The sequence below is a fragment of the Sturnira hondurensis genome, unplaced genomic scaffold (genome assembly GCF_014824575.4).
Source record: "Sturnira hondurensis isolate 20B ecotype Veracruz unplaced genomic scaffold, ASM1482457v3 Scaffold0010128, whole genome shotgun sequence".
Taxonomy (NCBI): domain Eukaryota; kingdom Metazoa; phylum Chordata; class Mammalia; order Chiroptera; family Phyllostomidae; genus Sturnira; species Sturnira hondurensis.
In genome coordinates, this window is record NW_028082759.1 from 11,697,644 (window position 1) to 11,708,951 (window position 11,308).

At 51.8% G+C, this 11,308-nt stretch overlaps 1 protein-coding gene across 1 annotated transcript in view; it reads left to right on the forward strand.

The window, feature by feature from the left end:
• Positions 1-10,901, forward strand: part of LRBA (LPS responsive beige-like anchor protein) — a 522,692-nt gene extending 511,791 nt beyond the window's left edge. The window contains exons 54-57 of the mRNA XM_037058420.1: positions 1,987-2,088; positions 4,724-4,920; positions 8,158-8,309; positions 9,779-10,901. Of these exons, the coding sequence (XP_036914315.1) occupies positions 1,987-2,088; positions 4,724-4,920; positions 8,158-8,309; positions 9,779-9,869 (542 nt within the window). The 3' untranslated portion in view covers positions 9,870-10,901. The remainder of the gene's footprint in view (positions 1-1,986; positions 2,089-4,723; positions 4,921-8,157; positions 8,310-9,778) is intronic.
• The last annotated feature ends 407 nt before the right edge of the window (positions 10,902-11,308 follow it).

An 11,308-nucleotide genomic window follows, 5' to 3' on the forward strand; every position in this document is an offset into this window, starting at 1 on the left:
ACCACCGCCACTGACTCCACCCCTCTTACCGGTCTGGATGAATGGTTCGTTGTTGTTGCACTTCAGTACAGTTCAATTTTCTCTCTGTTCTGGTTGTGTTTTTGTTTCTAAATCTTTGTTGTCCTTAAATTTGGTTGTGCAAGGATGTACAGTGTTTCCACCTATACCTCCATCTCGGTTGGAAGTCCAGTTGTGTATTTTCTTTTCTTAAAAATTTCCCTGAATTTATATTCTTTTGAGGAAAAAAAGTTGCCCTTGTGACAACTTTTTTGTGTTTGGAAAATGTCAAGTAAAACTTTGTAATTGGGGTAAAACCTCCCCAAAGAAGTTTTTAGACTTGGAATGAAATTAAACCAACCTTATGCCCCATCCCATGGCCTTTCCATGGGTCTTTTGAGGTCTCTGCTTGTCGCAGAGCACACGGACCAGCCCCTGGGTCTCTCAGTGTGCAGCGCAGCTGGTGTGGTGCAGAGTTGGACGTGCTGGCCTCCTACTTAAATCTCACCCCCAAGTACTACTGACCCTAAAGCCCCAGTGGACGCTGCGGACGCAGCTGTAACGGTAGGCCCTCGTAAACACCCTGTGGTCACCGTGTGTGGTGCCTGGGCGGGAAGGAGCCACAGGCTCCCTGGGAGGTGTCTGCATTGCAGAGGCACCCACCTGCTTTTGGTCGTGGATCTCTGTGAATTCCACAAGACCTGTTTGCCTTACCTCCCCCAGCCCATGGGCATGCACATATATTTTGCAGGAAATTTCAGAGAACCTATTGACCACCCCACGAGAAAACCACTGCTTTGGAGTTAATTTTTTGGCCTTTCCAAGGATGAAGTTTTTTGCTGGATTTTCACTGACCTACCAGATCTCTCTCCTCAGTGCACGACTGTCCCAAGGACAGCCAAGTGCCTGGGGTCAGGGCGGCACATCACTCTTTCCCGCAGAAGGCAGTGACCCACTTTCCAGCACACCAGCCCCATCCGGATCGCACGGGGCCCCACGTGTCAGTAGCGCTGCAACACAGGTCCACATCCAGGGACTCTCGGGACGCTAACAGTCCTGCTCCCCAGTCCCATTTACAAAGGCTCTTTCTGTCTTGGTCCTTAGTGACTCACATAAAAGTAGAGGACTCGGTTAATGTTAAAACAGCATCCTTCAGCTCGAACGTGGAATTCCGTTTCTCCTAGGGGGTCGGCACGCCTCAGGCCACAAACGCGGCCCATCAGCATTTCCTTTTCCCATGCAGGGACAGTCCCTGTGTGGGTTTCCTCCAGCCAGTTTCCTCTTTGGTGTGGGCCGAGGTACAGGATGGCCCCTGCCACCTGTGCAGGGCGCCGCAACAGCGCCCATCCCCTGGGCGGTCCTCCTTGGCCCTCTGCACCCCACCCCCGATTTTCAAGCACTGTCAGCAGAGTAACACATAAGAGGTTTTTCCCCCTTTGTTCTTTGACTGAATCATAGAGAAATGCGCTCTCTGAGATTTACGTATCAGGAAAGCACATAAGCCCAGCGAGGGTGATAGATGTTTCAGAGAGGAGCTGCTTGGAGTCATCATGAACCCGCATCAGACTGCTTCGCTGCGGCCCACGCAGGGCGGGGTGAGGAGGCCCTGGCAGCTGCTGCTGCCCTTTGGAATGCAGCTCAAGCCTTGGTCCGACTTTCACAGTCCCCCCTCCATAAATAGCCCAGCAAGGGCTCGTTTGGGGAAAGCATGTGAGGCATTTGATAATGCCCGTTTCTGATTTACTGTACACCAAGGTTTCAACCATTGCTTGATAATTAATGATTAAAAAATTAGCAAACATGTGGTCCTCGAACTATGACATACTGTTTGGCTCTTGTTCTAAAATAGGGTTTTTGGACAAATTCCCAAATTATAAGTGAAAGATTAAGACATGGGAACTAGGAACAAGTTGCTGGTTATTTGAGTAGAGGAGGTAATCCCTGCATGAGCTGGAATTAATTTGTCCTTTCTGTGTGCTTTTTCTAAAGGCGGGACCACCACGCCTCGGGCCATTTTGACAGGCCACGACTATGAGATCACTTGTGCGGCCGTCTGCGCCGAGCTCGGCCTGGTGTTAAGCGGTTCTACAGGTAAGTCTGTGGCAGCACCAGCTGGGTTCAGGCAGTCCCTGTTCACTCACGACCAGTAGATTCCGCACTGGACAGCACCGATGGTTCTGTTTCGCAGCACTGCGCTCGGGAGGGCGGCGGCAGCGAGGAACACCTCTGTACACTTGCTCGTTCCCCCGGACTGGGGCTGGGCTGGCTGCCACCTCTTACCGGAACGGAGAGTCCTGACCGCATCTGTTCTAACTGCTGTGTCTTCAGCCAGGGCAGGAGCCAGGATGGCACTGGGCGTGGAGGGAAAGCTGCTTCAGCTGGTCTGCCTGGACATCTGTCCCAGTGGGATCGTCACATATGTAGGCCAGAAACACTATGCAGGCTTTCCTTAAAGCACACGTGGCAAATCAGGATCTGACCTGGGACGAGCTGGGTCCGTTCCTTTGGTTAGTCCAGTGTCACGGTGTGTGCATTCCCTGTTCCTGTTCCCAGCTGACGTCCAAATACACGGAAGACTACTGTCATCTCACGCCTGTTAGGCTTGTCTTGTGGGGACTCATAGTATCTGAGCCACTTTATCTGCGTTTTGAACTGTAATAATCGAGGTAATGAGACTTACTAAATGTTCAAAGGATTGTACTTAAGAATTTAGGTAGTCAAAACAAGGAAGTAGTAATAATGATAGACAAATTCTCTACTAACTGGAATTTTTGCCTTCCTACACCCGGAAGCTCGTACACCGTGAGCAAACGTGAGCTCTGGACTGTGTGCGATACCCGTTAGAGGCGGAGAGTGAACCGGTCATGTTGCCAGCTGCCCCTAGCTTGCACGGCACGTGGGGTCCCCAACGTGACTGCGTGCTAAAACTGTGCAAAGTGAGTCTAAGAATCCACGGAAAAGTTCACGATTGGTAAACGGCCTTTGAAAATTTTTGTCAACACACTAAAAATTTCCTACACACACACACACATATGTACACATACACATGCACACACATGGACATGAATAGTAAAGCTCACTTTTACTTAGTGCAACGTCCAACGTTAGAAGCCCCGAGAACTCGAGTGCTCCTCTCTCCACAGAAGCTTCCCAGCCTACTCTGAGCTGCGCTTGCCGCCATCTCTGAGCGCCTGGGCACCCTCTCCCTCCCCCCACCAGCAGTCACATTCCTGCAGATCTGCCTCCAAATGCGTATCTTCTGGCCTTGCAAGGACACTTGCTATCCTCTGGGGTTCCCTGAGAGGAGAGGGTTCTGCAGGCGTCACTCTGTCTGGGACGTTGTCCTTCTCGTTACAAGCATTGTCCTCATTCAGTCAGGAAGCTCAGCCCCGCCACCCTCCTCTGGCCGCAGAGGCCCTCCAACTTCTCTACGACCCCATCCTGTTCCCTGTGAGCCTCACTGTCCGGGGTGTCTCCCTGCATTTCCCTGCTGCGTTTCCTCTATGGTGGCTGGCCGCTCCGAAGATGAGCTGTGACTGTAAGATGTCACAGGGTGTGTCTCAGGAAACCAGGAGGCTGTGCAGCGATCGCTGTGCTGTGAATGAACCGAGAAGTGCTCACAGTGACCACTGCCTGACTCCCAGACAGGCTCTGAGCAGTGCTGTGCCTGGTTGGCCACCAGCTACAACGCACGTTGTTACTCACACAGCCGTCTGTGGACCGAAGAGCGAGCCACGAAGCATGGGCTGCACGCAGTTCTGGGGGTGACAAAGATGTGAGCTGTGGTGTTGAAGGACTGGTGTTACTTAAACAGTGACACCCGATAGTCACGTGCTGCATGAAGCCCAGGCCGCCTGTGTTTGAGACCTAAAAACCTCATCTGTTCCGTCAGTGGTCAAGAAACCACGGAGGGCCTTCTTTTAGAAGGGCATGCTTTTAGTAGTTCTCTGGGGACCAGGTTGGGGCATCGGGGGCCACAAGTGACAGCCTGGAGGGCAGTCAGGCAGTATTCCAGTCACCCCCACCCCGTCCGACCCGCTCACCACACAGGTAGTTTGGGTTACCGGCTCCTCTGTTTTGCGTGCAGCACACACTCGATGGAAATGCAGAGCTCTGATACGAGTGGGCTCTTCCCCAGTCTCCCTCCAGCATCTCAGCGGGGGTCCGCCTGGGGAGCCGTGGACTGAGTTGCCAAAAAGTGGCAAAGGATCCCTAAGTGATTTCATCTTTGAGGGGACAGTGAGAAGGTGACATCAAGGACCTTCTCATGGCAGAGTAGTGAGCAGGGTGGGGTGTGGGCGAATGTGGAGGCCTTCAGAGGCCACCCTGTGAGTTGTCCCCACATAGGCCCAGTGCACCCGGACCCTGGCAAGTAGGAGTGGGCCCGACGGCAGCCCAGCCTTCCTGGAAGGTCCTCTTGGATCTGACATTTGCCCTGTTCCTTTCTAAAATCCCAGTTTTTGATCATCTCTTGGCATAGTAACTTCCATAGAGTAACTTCCTATCTCTTAAGGGGAAATGAACTTGAACGTGTAAGACTCAGCTTTTCCCTCTCCCAAGTGAAAGGTGAGGGCTGGCCAGCACGCAGGGGAGAAGTTGCAGAACGACTTTCTCTATCGGTGACGTGGTTCTGTTACACACTTTGATCCGTGCTCACGACTCAGATCACATGTTTCTGTTTCCATGTAGAAAATGAATTTTGCTTTTGTTTCTCCTCTCTCTTCAGAAGGACCATGTCTCATACATTCCATGAATGGAGACTTGTTAAGGACTTTGGAGGGTCCTGAAAACTGCCTGAAACCAAAACTCATTCAGGCTTCAAGAGAGGGTCACTGCGTCATATTCTACGAAACCGGTTTCTTTTGTACCTTCAGCGTAAACGGGAAACTCCAAGCCACTGTGGCAACAGATGATAACATAAGGGTGAGTGCCTTGCACACTTTTCTGAGTATTTACCTCCAAGTGAGGGAGCAGAAGGGTCCTTAAAGAAACCTCGGTCGTGTCGCTGAGATTCTTTTCCATGCCAAGAGAGAGAAATCAGGTGGCAGTCAGACACGGCTCATGTGCCCCCCAGAGCCCGGTGTGTCCAGTGGGGCGGCCCGCACTGCTCAGCCGGGACCTCTGGGTCCAGGGCCGCCGTGAAGCCCACTGTGATGAGCCTTCTGCAGGAGAGGCTGCCCAAGGTCACTTGAAGCCGTTCTGGGCAGCTTCCAAGGGCACGGCTCATTTTTTGTTTCTGAAGTTAACTGCAGGTCGTCGTTTTCTGATTATGAAATCTAAATGAATGAAGCAGAGGACACCTGTGACTGTCCCCTCTCTCTAGGCTAAGGGTGGGAGTGGGAGAGGTTAGGACTATTCGGGATTAGCATCGGGTTTCAGGCTTGACTTCTCCGTGGATGAGAAGACCCAAACCTGCCCAGGTAAGAGAGTCGGGCAGTATGAATCAGTATTCACGTTCAGTATGAATCAGGCCGATTTTCCATTTTGCTGTGCAAGAAACGGTAGTGCTGTGGGCCTTCTGGGCTGTGTAAGCATTGGGCTGAAGCAGGGAGTGAGTGCTGCCCTCTGGAGAGGTGTCTTCCTGGTCCCCCTTGGTGGGGGCAGTGTACTCTGCTGCCTCTGTGGTTCTGGGGCGAGGCTGGGTCGCTGAGGCCTCCGCCCCCTAGGAACAGCTTCCAGTGAGCCTGGGTGTTTTAGCACTGGCTATTTCTGACCCTGGGTGACTCAGATGGCAAAAGTTCTCCCAGGTCTAGTCCAGTCACCTCCTTCTCTCAGGTAAAAACAGGGCCGAAACAAAAACCCTCAATGTAGATGACATGATGCTGTCCCAGGCCCTTGCTGCTTCCTCTCCCAGGAGCCATTCCTCAGTGCAGGGCCCGCCCCTCGGGTGTGCCCAGAGACACCCAGGCTCTGCTGGTTTCTCCCTTCCTCCCGTAACACGTCATTTAAACCAAGTACACATCGGAGGGCTTTCCTTCCCTCTTTAGAATAATAATGTTGATCATCTGTCACTTTGAGTTGCGATTATATTGTCAGCTGTGCTAATAAATCTGCAAAATAATTTGAAATCCCTCTCTGGCTAAAACAATTTCTGTGGCATGCCAGCACCACGGGCTCGGGGACAGGCCGCAGTTGGAGGCTGGCTGTAGGCTGCGCGTGCACACCGTGTCCCCCTCGTCCCAGCGCTGTTTTCCCTCTAATATTTCCCTCAGGGTTTTAGGCTTAAACAGTCCATTGCTTTCTCCCCGACACCATTGTACTTGTCACACTAACTAGGATGTGGTGGCCTGTGTGATGAGTGAGCTTGCCTGGCAGGGAGAATGGGGAGGGGAATGAGGAGAGAGGGGGTAAGGGAGCTGGGGGTGAGTGGGGAGAAGAGGCCCCAGCCTGCAGGGCCCACTGCTGGGGAAGCCTTCCTTACTGTGCAGCCTGACAAGGGCCTCCCCGCAGCACTGGGTCCTCTGAGAGCCCCACGCCCTGCAGAGCAGCGGCACTGGGGAGTCAGAGGGAGCGGGGACCTTGGCCCCGAGGGCATCTGGAGATCGCTCATCTCAGCCCACCCGCCCAGTGCGGCCATCATGTCTCTGGGAGGGAGGTTTGGCTGGAGGAGGGACTGCTGCTCTGGCAATGATGCCCTGGCTCCTGCCTTTGGGGGAATGTGACAAGGCCTTCAGGAGAGAGGCCGAGAAAATGCTTTTTCACTTTGGCAGGCATCTGCCCTATTCAGATAGTTTGGAGGCTGATAAAAGTAGAGTCCTAAAAATCCAGGTTTAATGTAATTCCAAACAGAACTAGGGGTAGAGTCCACTGAAACAGAGTTAAAGATGAATGGTTTTGATTTAATATGGCCCTTACCCGGTAAAAAGCCTAAAGTACAAAGCGCAAGCGAACCACAACCAGAAGGTTAATGGATTTTCATCAGCGAAACTTGGTAAATGCAGCAAATAATTATCGGTCCCAGTCGTCCTTGCCGTTCCCAGACACCCCTGGAGATCGCCATCTGTCAAACGAAGGGAGGGTGAGGCTATGGATTAGTAGTTAGATTGAAAATCCTGTTTACATTTGGTTTAGATTTAGAGAATCCTTCTCATATGCAACTGTCTTCCACACGTGGGTTTTTATTTCCTAGTTTTTTGTGTGCGTGTGTGTATTCTTGACAGTAAGTTATGTTTAAGCAACCACTAAAAGTTGGCATTTATGTGATTTGAATGGCTATGGCACAATCTTTACTTCTCTGTGACTTAAAAAAGTTTGTCAAAAGGTAGATTGAAGACTTAAGGCAACCATACTAAAACTCTGAAGTGTACGTACTTTATCAGAAGTTAGAGTTAGTCTCTGGCTTGCTAGCACAGTCTGTGTTCCCACAGTGGACAGAAGATCACAGATGTTTGCAGTAGCTTTTCCATGTCCCCTCGCTGAACCAGGCAAAGCTATGGAGGGGAAGGCTGTTAGGGTCAGCTGGTGGGGCAGGGGTGGGCACATGGTCTCTGTAAGGGGTGAATGGGGACTGTTTGGCCCCACAGGCTCTGTTCTGTCGTAAGTGTGTGGGAGTCGCTGTAAATGAGCAGGGTGGCTCTGTTCCAGGACTCTTGTATATAGGCTCTGAAATCTAGAATTTATATAATTTTTACTGTCATGAAATATCTTTTTCAAGCATTAAAAAATGTAGGAAATCATAAAAACAGGCACTGGTCTGCCACTGGCCCATTTTACAGGACAGAAGAACAAGTCCCTTGTCTGTCCTTTGGGCAGCGGTCAGTCCTGGGCAAGAAGAACATGCCTAAACCTGGGGAGTCCTTACCCAGGAAGGCGGGGCTCTCAAGCGGCAGGACCCCCGCAGGCCTAGCGAGGGGGCTAGTGCTGTGCCCCACCGCCCGGAGGGAGGGCAGCAGGGTTTCCCGGGGATAGGAGGCCAGCCGGGGCACAAAGTGCTTCGCCTGTCCCCAGGACAGCTGCGGAGGTGCTAGGAGGCTCCAGGCCACAAAACACAGCCTGAGTTTGAAAAAAAGGCAAAATTTCCCATGACTCCTGATTTCCTAAACACTCAGGAACACCCCCGCCACCTGCACTGCAGCAGCTGCTCGAGTAGGAAGTCCTCAAACTTGGCCGAAACTCCCCGAGAGCCCCCTCTCACCAGGCCGTCGCTTTCTCTCCTCGCAGGCCATGCAGCTGAGCCGGGACGGGCAGTACCTGCTCACCGGAGGGGACGGCGGCGTGGCCGTGGTCTGGCAGGTGTCGGGCCTCAAGCAGCTCTTCGCCTACCCAGGCTGCGACGCTGGGATCCGGGCCATGGCCCTGTCCTACGACCAGAGGTACATGGGACTGGCGGGCCACAGAGGGTGGTGACACAAACGGCAGGGGACACTTGAGGGGGTGGGGGTCACCTGTGCAGTGAGGAAGCCAAGGACTGCTGGGGTTTCCAGGACACTTGTTGCCAAGTGTGGTTTTCTCGCTGGGACCCGGCCACCGCGGACAAAGGCCGAGTTCTCCGGGTTAGACAAGACAGGGGGGACAAGGGCTCCAGTGACGTTGCCACTAAGCTCTTTGTAGTTCTTAGCGACATTTTAAGCGCTTAAATAGAATGCCCGTATCCCTGTTCATGCAGATTCCACTGAGAGACGGGGCTAATTTCCCGAATCCTCCTGAGTAGGAAATTTGGGGTGGTCCTTTTTATCTGGTGCCTCAGTTCCTCTTGATATCTAGTCCCTCATTTTTTGCATGGTAGCAAAATTTACCACTGGAGCCATTTGTTGGGCTACAGTCCTGTGGCATTAAGGACACGCACAGGCTCCACAGCCGTCCCCACCGTGCTTGCATGGAGAACGCTGATGCAGCGTCTCCACGATTGAGCTTCCATCCATACCCAGTGTCCTGGTCTGTCGTCTCGGCTTCTGACTTACGGCCTGTTCAGTCTGACACCAGTGCGGCCACCCAGCCCTCCTTCCCGGACTGTCCGCAGGGAATGTCGCTCGCCGCCCTTTGTCCCTCGGCCTGTGTCCTCAGCACTAACGTGAGTCTCCTGTGGACAGTATACCCTTGGTCATGATTTTTACCCATTCTGCCAGCGTCTGCCTTTTGACTGGGGTATTTAATCTGTTGCCCTTTTACTGTGTATTTGCTCTCTGTGTCTTAGAGCTTTTGTCTCTTGTGTGTGGTGACACATTTCAGTTCCTCACTTTGGTCTGAGGTATTAGGAAGGGTGTTGACAGCACCACTGAGGACTCAGCCAGAGACCATCTAAGAGAACAGGCTGTGGCCCGAGAGGCCCGCACTGCCCGCTCAGGTACAGGACAGCAGGCAGCGGCCCCATCCGCAGCGGTCACCCCAGTGAGTCATTGTGCTGTGAGGACTGGGCCCTGCTCAGGGTACAAGGGACTGAACTGAGCTCCCCAGAGACCCTGCCCAGCTGTGGTCAACATAGCCCTCCTCACTGATTCTCTGCCTGTCAGTGATGCCCGCCACAGCCTCCCACCCCCCGCCAGCAGTGACAGACTGGACCCCGTTCCTTGGACTCTGAAGCCGACTCGAGGGCCCAGCCCACCAGGTTGTTACTGACTCACGCCGCACACCAGGGCTGCGTTTGCACAGGAAGGTGGCTGGGATCCTTGCTGCACAGCAGGGCCACAGCCACCAAGAGCCACACTTCGCTGGCACACACGGCGCTCTGACCGACGCCTTCCCTGTTCACCGCACAGACCTGGGGGGCGCAGTTGGTTCTTTAGTAACAGGCGCCTGTAGAAAGACAGGTGGATAAGCCCCGCCCTCTCTCTGCCCCTCCCAGGTGCATCATCTCCGGCATGGCCTCCGGAAGCATCGTCGTGTTCTACAACGACTTCAACCGCTGGCATCACGAGTACCAGACCCGCTACTGATGGTGATCCCGGGCAGCGGCCGCCTCCGCAGGGGGAGTGCCCTGAGCACCCTTAGCGATAGCTCTCACTTCTGAATGTAACTTAAATTTGCTCTCAGGAGCAAGATATTTTTTAAAGTTAATTGCTATTTTTGTAGACTTTGCTTGACTTTGGGGGGGGAGGTATTATAGCAAAGCAGAAAACTGGCTGCTGGGTTCTGTAGTTTTAAAAAAATCTCTATTTTTAGTCATAATGAGAAGTCTATTTTCACCAATTATGGAAATATACAGTGGAGTGAGTAAAACCACCTCTTCCAGCTACGTTATGAAAAATACTTCCCACTTATCTGTAATCTTGAGCGAGAAATGACTTTAATCGTCGGAAAGTGGGTTATAATCCTGAGACGGGGGATTTTCTGCTGTACTTTGGGTCCTGTGTTTTTCCAAACAATTGTGCTTCTTAAGCACTGAACTTTCTGGGATTTAAATAGTAAAGTTTAAATTATGATAAATGTAATTTAAAACATTTCAGTGAATTATTTCTATCTATTCTTCTTCAAGCATGTTTTAGACCTAGAAAATTACGGTTTTGAGGGAAGCTATTTTATTGTGTGGTTAACATAAAAGAGCTAATGTTACAGCAAGTGTGAAATATTTACAGCGTTTTCCTGATTTGTCCCCTTTTCATAGCACATCAGAGTGAAATGATGGAAATGGTCTTGGGCTCACATTTGTTTTTCTTTACGTTGCAAATACCAAAAAGCTCACCCCTGAGGTTTGCGCACGCACTGAGACAGCTCCCTCGTCAGCCCCGCCCCGCCCCGGGGTCTGAGAACAGAGGCTACCAGGTGCTGCGGTGAAGGACACCTGTTTTACCTCCCGTTTGTTGTTAAACTAGCTGCCCTCCCTTTTGATGAGCAATTTGTACTGAGAAACAATGTCATTTTGCTGTTGTGTAATTCTACTTTTCTAGTAGATGGCTGTGTGGGTTTCCGTGAAAAATACTGGAGAAAAGGTCTGTATTGCATAAATAAAATTCTTTGTATGTTGTGGACTCGGCCATCGCGCCTGTCTCTCTAGCGGCTTACCTGGCAGGCCCCGTCTGCGTGTCTGCACTCTCAGCCCTTCCCTGAAAGGATTGGAGAGAACAGCTCCATTTGACAGAAAACTTAAATATATTTGCCACTGAGTCGTTAGAAATGTGTCTCTTCACTCAGTTTTAAAACATTGATAAAATAATTATTCACAAAAAAATTGTCAAACACCGAGTCATAGTTTGAACCACCACTACTAATAGGAGAGAGACCTTGAATAAAAACCCTCTGGGGGTAGGGGTGGGAGTGGGGCGGAAACAGGACCTCTCTGGCCGCACCCGCTTTTTGAGACAATGCGAATGAGAACTCTGAGCTTCTGTCTCCCAAAGGACCAAACAAGGAACTTTGAATCCTGAGTCTTCTAAAA